Source organism: Larus michahellis, chromosome 2 (genome assembly GCF_964199755.1).
Source record: "Larus michahellis chromosome 2, bLarMic1.1, whole genome shotgun sequence".
Taxonomy (NCBI): Eukaryota; Metazoa; Chordata; class Aves; order Charadriiformes; family Laridae; genus Larus; species Larus michahellis.
In genome coordinates, this window is record NC_133897.1 from 24,709,145 (window position 1) to 24,722,370 (window position 13,226).

Consider the following 13,226-nt stretch of genomic DNA (forward strand, 5'->3'; position numbering starts at 1 on the left):
CCTGGTTTTGGAGCCATTTGTTTTTCAGTTTTCTGTTTTGTGATTACAAGAAGATCCCTGAAAAAAACAATGTTAGTTCACACTGTTGTTCTTGCACCATTTCACTGCCCAGCAGCTGGCTGGTGACAAAACAGTAATTCAGCCTGGTGAAATAAATTGAGAAAGACTTAGCATGTTTGTTATTGCTCCTCTTTCATTGCTCCAGACACCTGTTTTGCCTCTCATTAAAAAAAAAAAAATACAAAAAAAGTATGCAAAATAAGCTGAACATATTTTTCAAGTCAAGCTTTTATTTGTAGGCACGATTTTACTCCCACATATTATTTCATCAATAATTCTCATGATCTATTGGATAACTTCATACCTGCATAGGAGCGTGGAACATCCAGGGGGGTCTCAGATCATTTAGTAAGTTACACTTCTCTACAAGAACGTTATATTCATTATTGCCTGATGTTTTCTTTCATTAGTAGTTTCAGGCCTGTGGTGGGTGGAGAATTGGAAGAGCAAAAGCAAAAAAATAATTGCAGATCGAGGTAAAATAGCTTAATAAAGGAAGGAAAAAAAAAAGAGGTGGGAGAAAGCCATGCAAAGGCAATCACTCACCACCTCCCACAGCAGACCAATGCCCAACTGGTCCCAAAGCAACAGATACTTTGGAGAGACTTTCCCACCCCTGCCCCGGGTTTAGTGATGAACACAACGTTATGTGGCACGGAATAGCCCTTTGGTCCATTCGGGCCAGCTGCGTCCCCACCGCGTTCCCTCCCAGCCTCTTGCCCACCCTCAGCCTACTCACTGGGGTCACAGAGTGAGAAACGCAGACGACTGTGATACTGCGCAAGCACTGCTCAGCAGCAGCTAAACCACTGCTGTGACACCAACGCTGTTTTAGTCACAAATCTAAAGCACAGCACCCTATGGGCTGCTACAGAGATAATTAACTCCAGCCCAGCCAAACCCAGCACAAGACCAGAAACACAATTAAGCAAAAGTATGAGAGAAATGTGTAGGTAATGAGCGTTTTGGTAAAGACGTCTCATCCTTTTTAGGGTAAAATTGACAGTGTAAGGATGAACGTTTGATTTATGCAAAATGGTCTAATCAAAACCCTACAGGAAGAACAGCCTTTGCTTCTTACTAATTTCATCAGCTGTCAAAATGTCAAACTACGACAGAACTGATGTTGGCTGCTTCAGTCAGACAAACCTTTATGGACTTTGGTCGTTTTGTTAGAAATACTTGCTGTAACTGTCCATGTCTGTTTCCCAACTTTATGTGCAACAGGACAGCATACAATTACCAAAATGTGGAAGCACAATCATGTTTATGCCTTTAAAATTCATCTTTGAGGGCAGAAAGAGAACTAGCTTCTGAAATGCAACTAGAAGTGATATACAAAGGATTATGAATTTAAGTAAGTGGTAAGTACTAGTTGTTTCTTGAAGTGAGACCAGCCAGCTTTGAATTTACAGCCCAGAAACTAGAGACCTAGATTTTACAGTATTCTTGGCAAGACAGGGTATAAAATAGTATCTTCAATTAAGATTTCTGCTCCGAAGACTTTGTGAGTTTGTCCAGTGACATACACACATATGTATCGATATACACACATGCAGGTATAGTTTTGCTTTCATTCCTTAGTGCAAAGGCTCCTCCCCAAAAGTGCTCTAAACCACTAATATAAGAAATATATTCCTTTTAACATTCTTCCGGCATTCTCTGCATTTACAAGGTTAGCAAAAGAACAGCTACCACTCCTCTGTGGTAGGCAGAAGTGACAAAATTAACAAAAATTTCATTAACTTATTTAACTGGAAAAAAGTTTGAACTACCTCCATACAATTATGCTGCTCTGTCTTCCCATACAATGTCAATCTTCCCCTCAAAAAAAAAAAATCAACCAAAAACCCCACCAAATAAAAAAAAAAACACCACCTTTTTTTCCCCTGAAAAATCTCAGGCAGAGAAGTCTTGCCTTTCGGTATCTGCTTTCATGTAAATTCTGCAGCATTGGCAATTACTGCCATGATCTGAAATAACAGTAATTTTTCAAAGCCGGGTTTGGCCCTTGTATGTTAGTTCACATATAGAGGCAGGAAAGGCTACTTTTTAGGCTTTAAAGTGCAAGAGATAGAAACATTAATTTACACGTAACTGAAGTCTGACAGCTTAAAAGTACATTGTTAAAGGGAAAGTTAATGTATACACTGACACAGCGGAGTTTTTGTATGTTTAAAAGTGTTTTATATAGTGACACAAACGAAGCAAGAACCTTATTGGAACAAAAGCCCCCTATACAAGAGCACAGTGCTGGAGGAGTTCTCTGCTATGTTTTGTCGCATCCCTGAAGCTCTATCAGGTGGTCTTACACTCAGACTTCATCTTGAAAAGAGCTAGCTGTCACAATAAGCAACTTAAACTTACTGACGTTCTAACAGACCCGCGTAAAATGATCATTCCAAAAGCTCTTTCAGTTTGTACATGTGTCTTATGCTATCAAAGACAAAAGAGTACGTATCATCTTACACGTGATACTGTTTAAGACAGGAAAAGGGAAGTTGCACTCCAGAAAAACTTACTATCTGCATGATTTGTTATACATAGTGAATTGCAAGTTTATGAAAATAAAAACATCTTTAATAGTCACAGGTTGAAGATTAAAGTAGACAGTATGTGAGTACTTTATAGTCATCGTCAAAACTAAAAAAATGCAAGTGTGTAAAGCGATACCTTCATAAAATATGCAATTTCCAATATTGAGAAAGACAATCATTGTAAGATTTGGCAAAGCAAAACACAAACTGGAATGTTAATCATGATCATCCACGGCTTGCTTCCTTTTGATTTAGATGCTCATAACACACTGTATGAACTGAAAAAAGAATAAACACTTATTAGATGTACGGTAGAGAACAAGTCTTCACTTTTTCTTCTAAAATACCCATTGTCACTACCCTTTTCTGTAAACAAATTCAGTCCATGAACAACAAAGCTTTGAAACTAAACATGAAAATTAGCTAACAGTTAATTAAAACAAAACATCTCCTTAATAATAACAACAAAAACCCCATAAATACTTGAATCTAGTGTTGTCGTTTTCCTGCGCAGATGTGGCCAGGAAGCCAAGACCTACAAACCTGACCAAGTACGATTTGTGTCTGTCCCCCACCACACCTCCCCCAGCCCTTCCTGGGAAAAATGCCTACCAAGCATTAATATAATACAAGAAAAAAAAAAAAAAATCACAGAAAGTGATGTTAGCCAGCCATGGAGCCTCTTAAATCTTCTTGAGCCACATTGGTAAGAATCTCAGACAAAAATGCATGACGTTTTACAGAACTCTATAAACTATGTGAAAACTTTTTGAGACAATACTCAACAAAACACAGAACCTTTGTTCTCTCAGCATGCCATAAGCATGGGGAAGACAGGCACAAACTCACATCATTACTGCTTGTCTTCAGTTTTAAGTTTTTCTTCAGTTTTACCCTGTAACTTTAACGGATTCCTTAAAGTTCACTTACATCATCATACTGGAAGTTCACAAAACCCTGCTGAGTTGTATCCCTTCTTCTAAAACATTCTGGAAACATTAAGAAAACAAAACAGAAACCAGGTAAGAAAAACTACAGTTAACAATTTTTTTTTTTAAAATGCATTCTACGTCCATTAAATTCCCCAAGTCACATGCGTTCAGTTTTGGGCCCCTCGCTACAAGAGGGACATTGAGGTGTTGGAGCGTGTCCAGAGAAGGGCTACAAAGCTGGTGAGGGGCGTGGAGGACAAACCTTATGAAGAACGACTGAGGGAGCTGGGGTTGTTTAGCCTGGAGAAGAGGAGGCTGAGGGGAGACCTTATCACCCTCTACAACTACCTGAAAGGAGGTTGTAGAGAGATGGGGGCTGACCTCTTCTCCCTGGTGACAAGTGATAGGACGAGAGGAAATGGGTTCAAGTTACGTCAGGGGAGGTTTAGATTAGATATTAGGAGACATTTTTTCACTGAAAGGGTTATTAAACATTGGAATAGGTTGCCCAGGGAGGTGGTGGATTCACCATCTCTGGAGGTGTTTAAAAAAAGGGTAGATGGGGCACTTAGGGACATGGATTAGAAGTGGCTCTTGTCAGGGTAGGCTAAAGGTTGGACTCGATGATCTTAAAGGTCCCTTCCAACCTCAACAATTCTATGATTCTATGATTCTATGAATGAGAATTCAGGAAGAACACTGCAATTAATTCCAAGACTTAATTTCCAGTTCTTAATATTTGTCATATTAAATATGATAAATAACCATAGGATAAATACATTTTAATATTTATCATATACATTTATCATATACAACATATGTTGATAAATACAGTTTCCCAATTTTGATAACATAACTCTTCTAGCCTCTGGAATAAACGCTGCATTAGTTTTAAATGGATTTTTCAATGGGGATTTTAAAAAAAAATCATAATTTATAATTGTTCCAGTTCTGCCTGTAAACTCCATTGAAATTAGCCTATTCTGTGTTACATAAAAGTTGAACTTGAGATAACTGAGTAATCAGATTTTATTAAATAAAAATATATTATGGGGATGATAGTAACAAGGCTATAATCCAGCGTACCAGTGAGAGCTCTGAGTTTCACACAGCAGGCGATGTAATCATCAAATGTAATCTTTCCTTGAGTGCTGTATCGCTTTGTGATTGCAGTCACTGCCTGCGGGCTCAGTCTAAATCCTATTTGCAAATAAAAAGTATATATTGAAAAGACAGGTAAGTTCACAGAACCCCAACACATTTTTAATTGGAAATACATGTCAGTTACTGCAGTACTGGTCAGTAACTGGTACTGGGAAATGCTGTAAGTCAGTGTCAGAAGCAAGAACTTTGCACAACTTACCCATATTCATCAAGGCTTTCTCCAGCTCTTGACGATCCACTGTACCACTTCTATCGTTGTCAAAACTTAGGAAGTGTTGCTTCCAGCCATTGACCACAGCCCAGAGTTCCTTAAATTCATTAAATCCCAGTGTGCCAGACATATCCCTCTGATTCCAAAGCTAAGGAAAACATTTCTTAACTTAAAAAGTTTAAAAAAACCCAACCCTCTCTCCAATGGAAATTTGTATTTTTATCATCTGAACTTAAAAGCTCTTTCTTGATGGTCAATATTAAGAATATTTTACTATTATTGATTTTTCTGGTAGAAAACTAACTACAGCATCCCACAGCGCAGAGATAATAGTACCAACCAAAACCAAAGGTCAGAGAACTTGCTCTCCCCACTTCTCAGTGCAACCTGATAAAACTATTTGCTCTTTGTGAATTTAACTTAGTTCACACACTTCTCATTTACCTGCCACAATGTAACTGTTATCGATAAAATACACAGACGAAATACAAACAGATGCAAAATGAAAAATTACTTTAAGTTATAATAATATCAGTACTCTCGCATTCTAAGCCGTTTGTTCAAGGTGAGCTAACACAATCCTTCCCATTTCATTTCTGTTTTTTTTCCCTTTTTAAACAGCAAAGCATTTGAACATGACATTTTAAGTTTTGACTAAAAAACTCCAAAGATTCCTTACCTAAGTCTTCCATAGGTCCTACTGCTGAATGCCATATACCATCTCATTAGATACTGACCTGATTCATTCAAGGAACAGGATTTAGGGTGACTTATATTGTATTCAGGCTGTACAGTACAAATGGAATGGAATGGAATGTGTTGGGTTGGAAGGGACCTTTAAAGGTCACCTAGTCCAACCCCCCTGCAGTAAGCAGGGACATCTTCAACTAGATCAGTTTGCTCAGAGCCTCATCAAGCCTGGCCTTTAATATCTCCAGGAATGGGGCCTCCACCACTTCTCTGGGCAACCTAAATGCTAAATTCATTAGGAAGGACATCAACAATGTTGTCCAATTTCAAAAGCAGAATGAGCAATTTGCACAAAACTCTATTCTGGGCTGCCAGACCTGACTCTTCATGCATTCAATGAAGAAACAGTTCCCTAGGCTTAGAGGGACACCACTTCTTGTAAGAACATCAGCCACTGAGAGACTCATTTATTACAATTATTATTTCATCCAGTAAAATTAATAAGAATGGAATTTTGTAGTTCCCCAATTCTAATGATCATAATACTTATCAAGTAAGAGCTGAATGGGAATTACAAAGCATTTCACAAATTTTGGGCACCCTATTATTTTTGCTTACATAATGTAAAAATGTTTACATTTCATAGAAAAGGATACATCCAGCATTGAGATCATGAGTCTGCAAGTCTCTAAGTTGAAAGCTGTTTAAATTAGAAAAAGGAAAAATAAGTTATATTAAAAGACTGACTTTTAGCTTTGTCCAAACATAACATTTTAAATTGCTTTTTATTAGATACTGATAATATATTATAATGTATAAAATATAATTGCTTCCACTGTATACAGCCATACCATATTTTGATCCAAATAAGAGCTTTAAATCATTACTTGTTAGAAAAACTGACAGCAGACAACCTGGAGGCAATTCAAGTTATATTTAAAATTAATTTGCTCTTATCTCAATCCATAAAGGTTTTTTTGGGTTTCAGTCAAAGTGGTTGTTTGTATTTCACCATAGGCACCACCTGAGGAAGCCAGTTTTACTCACAGAAGTTTGACTTTGTAAAAAAACCCAAACACTAGGTATCCTGACAGAGGAGTCCTGACACAGAATTTTTTGGTCAATATCAAAGCTCAATTTAAAAACAAAGCAAAACATCTTTTTACTAATTGGCTGTCCATTACAAAACAAAACACTTCTCCAGCTCAGCAGTGGGGAACTAAGGAGGCTGAGAAGGGAAGTCTTACATGCACAAAGCTGAGTACAGAGAATTTACGTTTCAAAGAAGTCCATATGGAAAGAAAGCCCCTCCACCATGCAAATAGAAAAACCCAAACCTCTGCAGAAGGCACAATTACAAGTATTTTCTAGTAGACGGCATAAGAGTTAGTATGCTTTAGGGTTGGGGATTTGGGGGTTTATTTAAATCATTAACTTACGTTTATACGCTCCTGCAATCCCTGACTGGGTGAGACATCTCTGTAGCTCATCAGCATCTATTTGTCCATCCTTTCGATAACAGAAGATGTATCAGCTTTTGTTTTAATTCCCTCCCCCAGACTGATTATTCTCAGTACCCACTCCCCTTTCAGTGACATTAAATTAGCTACCCCTTCAAAAAACAACTGATGACCTGTCTGCTATATGACAGAAACTGACTTTTATAACCCATATCTGGAATGATGTTTCTTTAGTTGGTATTTTTGCAATATCTACTACCTTTCCCATCTAGTGAAGTACTAAAAAATGAACAGGGTTGGCAGGTTTGCTCTAAACTTAACTTTAAAAAAACCTCAAACTCACATCATATACTTGAGGTAGCATATACCTGAGAGCCAGCTGCAGAGAGGCCAAGGCACAAAATTTTGAACAGAAAGACAGCTTTCCTTAAAGTACTAATTTTAACTTAGTGGGTATTGTAGTCACTTTAGATTATACCTTTATGGTCTCACTGCTACAGTAGGAAACCTAGAACCCAGATTATACAGACCCTCTTCTCAAGACAGCCTTAAGATTTACAAATCTAATTTTTTTGGGACTAGGCAGCTGTTAGCAGAACAAACAAAAGCAGAAAGCAAAGCACTTTGAAAGAAAAACAAAACAAACCCAGAAAAGATACCTATCTGCATGGTTTGGAAAATGACTCACTTCAATGCATCCTGCTCGAGGCCAAACAGAGAAAGCAACTGCCAATTCATGGAAAGCAATGCGCTGGAATTCTAGGTCACATTCCTCACACACCCAACATGAAGTTTGGTTCACAGAGAGTTTGAGTGTAATTTAACCTCATTCGAGGATGGAACATTATATCTGTAGATATAGAAATGATGTGACTTTTGTAAAGCATTAAATAGGGAAAAGAGTGTTGCTTTATATTTGAACAAATTTATTTGCCTCAGCATCTTCCTAATGTTTTTAAATCCAGTAAGCATTTTTTTTTCTTCTTTTCTAAAGAACAGAGATAAGCTACTAAATGTCATAGTGGGAATGGCACAGCCAGCTAACTTTCAGAAATTAAGTATCATTATTTATAGGACAAATGGTAGTTAATATGTTAAATGATATTTGAGAAGATCTGAAAAAAAGATCAGCAACGTTTTGATTCTATGTAAAATTAATGGCGGCTAAAACCAAAACTGCTTCCTACCTACTCCAGTCTAACTATAGAGATGTATTTAAAACTTTACATTCACAGCGGCAAAAAGAAAAAAGAAAAAAAAAAAGAGAGATATTTGAAACAGCCGTGCATATTAAGCAGTAAATCTCTTCAAAGCCCTTGTGCCTTCTGAAACAAAGCAGGATCTGCATAACTTTAAAATAGGCAGGAAGACAGAAAAGCACAGTTTGTAATCATGACTAACATTACCAAAAAGATGCTTGGCTTTTTTTTTTTAAGTAGAACTTAAGCAGTTAAACTATACAAGGCATAGGGGTTTTGCTAACAGACTAAAAAAAGAAAATTATCACTTCCTACAAAGACAGACTCAATTAATTTAATAAAGATTCTAAACAATACTTTTGACTGTCTTCTGTAAACAAAGAAAACTAATTCCTCAAATCTAAGACAAGATCTCTGTTGTAAACTACTTCAAAGTAAGATCAGAGATAACATCATATAAGCATAAAACCAACGCAGATTGCAGCATAGCCAAAAACCTTACTAATTCTATACTAAGTACTCATGGAAAACTGTGAGATGTGGCTTTTTACAGGCTTGCATGGATGGCTGTAAAAGCAACTGATAATTTATCTGTTCCATTTCACTGCCTCTTTACAGGGTTTTTACTTCTGCACAGCCACTGGTCTCTGAAACTGACTTCCAATTTCAAGGGTAACATTTCAAAAGCTACACGGATTATTTCAATAAGGAATGATTTCTACAAATAAAAAGTATTTAAGAGTACTAACTTAACTACTCCTAAGCGCTAATTTATCATACCCATTAGCTCCCTGGTTCCCCAGTTTTCAGCACCCAAGCCTCACTTGAGAAGCCTGAGAACAGTCTATGCTTTGCTGACGTCCACCTCCTGACACCTCTTCTCCATGGGGCTGCATGCTGTCTGCTGTTACCTCCCTTTCCCTTTACACTAGGAGCTTACTCATTTTTACAGCATCAGTTACTGGCTCTGCTGATTCCTGGCACACATCCAGGTGGCACTTGGATGCAGAGGCATCTCAGCTGGCAGGCAAATTGTCAGCACATTCGGCAGAATTTAGCTTGGGCTCCACTTTACCAGAGAGGCTTGCCTCACTACAGAAAGGTCATTCTAGTGTTCCCCTTTACTACAAAAATACACAGTCCACATATTTTCATAAGCAATGTTAAAGAAATACAATAAAAATGCAGTGCAGAATGAAAGGGAAGAAAAAAGAAAGGCCTCAATCAAACTTGTGAGTGCTTTTTCCTCTAACATAATCACTCTATCCTACCAGCAAACCCAGATATTGGCAGAACACAAGACTGTTTTTCCATTTGTGAGTCTATTAAGATCATATAATGACCTCTTTCTTATTAGCATTTCCTGCTTTTAGCCAGGCCATCTTCACAGCCCATGCTTCCCATTGTTTCTGGCTTCTCCTGAAGCTGGCAGCATTCCCCAATCCAGAGCTGAGCCACAATTCAGTTACAACATTTAATGTAACTATATAGTTCCTACATAAACTTACATAGGAAATATAGCGTGTACATGCACACGTGTGTATATATCAGTACGCATTTACACACACATACACACACTACATAGAAACCAACAGCACTATTCAAACTGTAATTACTGCGTGTATATAGCTATATGGTGTAGCTATACAGCTACGTGTAGCAGATAGGCTAAGTAAAACCATTCTGTTTCTTTTTAAACTTGAAACAACAGTTTTCCCCACTGCAAATACTAGGCATTTCTCCTTCCAAAAGCTAATGTAGAAATTAGTCCCCAAAAAACAGAAATAAATAACATGTTATAAGTTTACCTGCCCTGCTACTGCAGCAAAATAACCATACAAAGGATCCTGGGCTTGTCCAGGGAATGCTGGTCCTCCTGGAGCTCCTCCATACTTTAGAAATCAAGAAGAAAATTAATTTTAAATAATGATTCCGTTATCTGTTAAGAAACTGCAGTGTTTCTACTTAAGAATTAACTTTTATATACACACCATGCAAAAAAGTCAAACCAAAAAAGAAATTCCTTAAAAAAAACAATCAACCACCCCCCACGACACGATCTTGGTATTGATATACTAATTTATTACAATTTAAGCAGATCAGTGTAAAACCTTGCACAGGAGCAATCCACTGACCTAAATGGTATATCTCATCCAGGTTGAATTTCAGTCTACTATAAGCAGAAAACGGGGTACCGAAGATAAAAGTAATAAGGCACTACGGATTTTTCTTTGTGCTTCAAAAAAGTTGAGCAAGACCGATCTCTAGGGAAAATACTTGGAAGAATATGCATTAAGCATGGAAATCTTTAAGTAACATTGATTCTTAAGCGAAAATCATGGAGTGACAGAAGTTAAACCTGTTTGACTGCGCTGAACCAACAATCTGTGTAACAGAATCTGTATCTCTTTTCCCGAGATAAGAATATGCCTTTTTTTGGAAGTGGCCGGAGTTTGATTGGGTGTACCTTGCTCTTCGAAGACGCTTAGCTATTTACCGGCCCCAGGAAGCGAAAACAGCCTTATATTAGACACAAGACCTGGCTCGGGATGGGGGAAACGTGGGGAGCGACACCCCCAGAAGCGACTTTCGCCCACCGGCAGCACCTGCCGGGTTTTGGCCTCCTCTCATCTTCCCCCTCCCGCCGGCGGAGCCCGGAGCCGCCTCAGGGAACGGAGGAGCGGCGGGCAGGCCGCCGGGAGGCCCGGGCAGAGCCCCGCCTCAGGCGGCTCTCACCGCTTCCCCTCAGAGGGCCGGAAAACTGACATCCCCCCGCCTCAGAGAGCCGGCGAAGGCAACCCCACCTCCGCCGCGGGGCCGAGAGCCGCCACCCCCCCCACCCCAACCCCAACTCCGCCCGGAGGCGCTGCGGCCGGGCAGGGCCACAGCGGGCGCCCCTCACCCCGGTGGGACGGCCCGGAGGGCGCCTCAGGGGAGGGGGAGAAAAGTCACCCCCGGCCTCAGCCAGGCTACCTCGCCACCGCAGCCCCCTCCTGAGTCCCGCCAGCCCCCGCTCACCCCGCCCTGATAGAAACCGCCGCCGGGTGCCGGCTGCCCGGGAAACGCCATCGTCGGCTGGCACCTGCCCCCCCCCGCCCCCAGCCAGTCCGGCCTCGCCCGGGCGCAACCACCCGGCCAGAAAGGGGGGGGACCGGGACGGGCCGCGGGCTTCGGAAAGGGCCAGGGCTGGAAGCTTTGCCACCCTTGCGGGGCAAGCGGCGGCCTACAGCCACCGGCGCAGCCAGACAGTGCAAGACGGCGCCATCGAGAGCTGAGGGACCACCTCTTCCACCCCGTCTACACCGCCCCCCCCTCCCCCCCCATCGGGGTGGTAGAGGCCGCCGGAGGGGAGGCGGCTTTTCCTCCCCTCAGTAACGGGGCGGCACGGTGGCGCGTCAGGGTCTGTCCGTGCCGGAGTGGTGGGTTGGGACCTTCCTCTTCGTGCTTCCCCTTTCCTCCTCCTCCGCCGGAACGCGGGCGGGGAGTGTCGCGGCGGCTGGAGGCCGCGGCGGTAGGCGTAGGGCGGAGGGGAGCGGTTTAGGCCCGCCTGTCCCGCGGTACCCGCCGCAGGGCTCGGAAGAAGCGACCGTGGGGAGCCCTGAGGCTCGGGGCGGCGGCGGTGTGGGTGTCCCTGGCACACCCCGGGGACCGTGGCTCCCGGGGAAGGGACAGGGGCCGGCTGTGTCGCGCTGTTACCCGCTGCGGTGTTGGGAAAGCACTGAAGGTGTTCTACCGGTGAATCGCTTGTGTGGGTGCCAAGTTATTTTAAAATCGACCATTTGTGATTTACAAAAATCAGGAAAGCACCCTGGAGGTGTTCAGGGCCAGGCTGGTTGGGGGTTTCAGCAGCCTGGTCTAGTGGAAGGTGTCCCCGCCCGTGTCAGAGGTGTTGGAACTAGGTGATCTTTAAATTCCCTTCCATCTGTTAACTACTGTATAATTCTATGAAAAAGGCCATAAAGCCTATAAAGTCAGTAGTTTGTGCATGTGTATCACAGGATGCATTGTTATGTTAAACACGTCCTTTTTTGGTACTGTAGACTCTCCAAAGTCTGAACCCCTATCCCTGGTCCCAAAGGAGAGAAAACAGATAAACTGTACAATTTTCTCTTGAGTCTGTAGGTCTAAATTCTTCTGGCACAGGAAGGAAGGCGAGGGAATGCCAGTGTCCAGCTGGAGCTAGGAAGCCCTTTCCTGCTGGGTCCCACCAGCAGTGCTCAGCTGAGGTTTTGGGGATTAGCTGGAGTTGTCTCAGCTTTAGTTCAACAGCCTCCTCCAGGCTGGAGGAACTCGCTGGTACAACCCGTGCTTTAATCCTACTGACTTCCTTTGCTTCAGTACCCCAGGAAACAATGAGAGCTGAAATGGATGCAGCTTGGTCTGAGCCAGACTGTTTATTTGCAAAATACTAGTACTTCCTCATGTTGAGAGGTATTTAATGAAGTTGCAAGAGGGTCAGAGATTATTGAAACAAATCTACTGATTGAGACCTTGCAGGGTAAATGGTCTACTGTCTGAAAGCGTACATTTTATTTTCTGTTTGTTGGCATAATTTCTGAAGAACTTTATGAATTTGTGTAGGACCTTATTAATTTAATCACACTAATTTATAGTAAACTTTCCATTCAAACTGAGTTACCTTCTCAGCTTTTAAGTCATCCAGTAAACAGGACTTTCAGACAATATCTATATAGCATGTATTTCTATTATTTCAGCACCAATTACACTGATACTGTTAATAGTTGCCAGTAACATGAAAACAAGTACTGTGGTGGTCTGTGAAATTTAGTATTCAGTAGAGTTGCCAAATGAAAGAGACAAATAGTTATTTAATACCTTCATCACACAGGATAGCGTATACAAACCTCATCTTTTCAGGGCAGCTGAGAAAGAGAGTAGTGAATCTGGCTTAAGAAATACTTACCTCACAAGAGTATTTGAATAAGTGACTGTTGATACCAAACTGTGCAGCG

At 41.2% G+C, this 13,226-nt stretch overlaps 1 protein-coding gene across 2 annotated transcripts; it reads right to left on the reverse strand.

Moving 5' to 3' along the window:
• Window positions 1–219: 219 nt before the first annotated feature.
• SRI (sorcin) lies at window positions 220–11,728 on the reverse strand. 2 transcript variants are annotated; one of them, XR_012585468.1, is made up of 9 exons: window positions 11,272–11,728; window positions 10,062–10,145; window positions 7,034–7,103; window positions 6,251–6,294; window positions 4,893–5,040; window positions 4,616–4,729; window positions 3,528–3,586; window positions 2,734–2,875; window positions 220–481 (listed from the first exon to the last, which is right to left on the reverse strand). XR_012585468.1 is itself a non-coding variant. In XM_074574626.1 (8 exons), the coding sequence occupies exons 1-8, from the start codon at window positions 11,320–11,322 to the stop codon at window positions 2,849–2,851; spliced, it is 597 nt and encodes a 198-aa protein (XP_074430727.1). In that variant the 5' UTR covers window positions 11,323–11,728; the 3' UTR covers window positions 1,524–2,848. The 2 variants fall into 2 exon arrangements, 1 of the variants encoding a protein (XP_074430727.1); XM_074574626.1 differs by lacking the exon at window positions 220–481 and having other exon boundaries at window positions 1,524–2,875.
• Window positions 11,729–13,226: the final 1,498 nt, after the last annotated feature.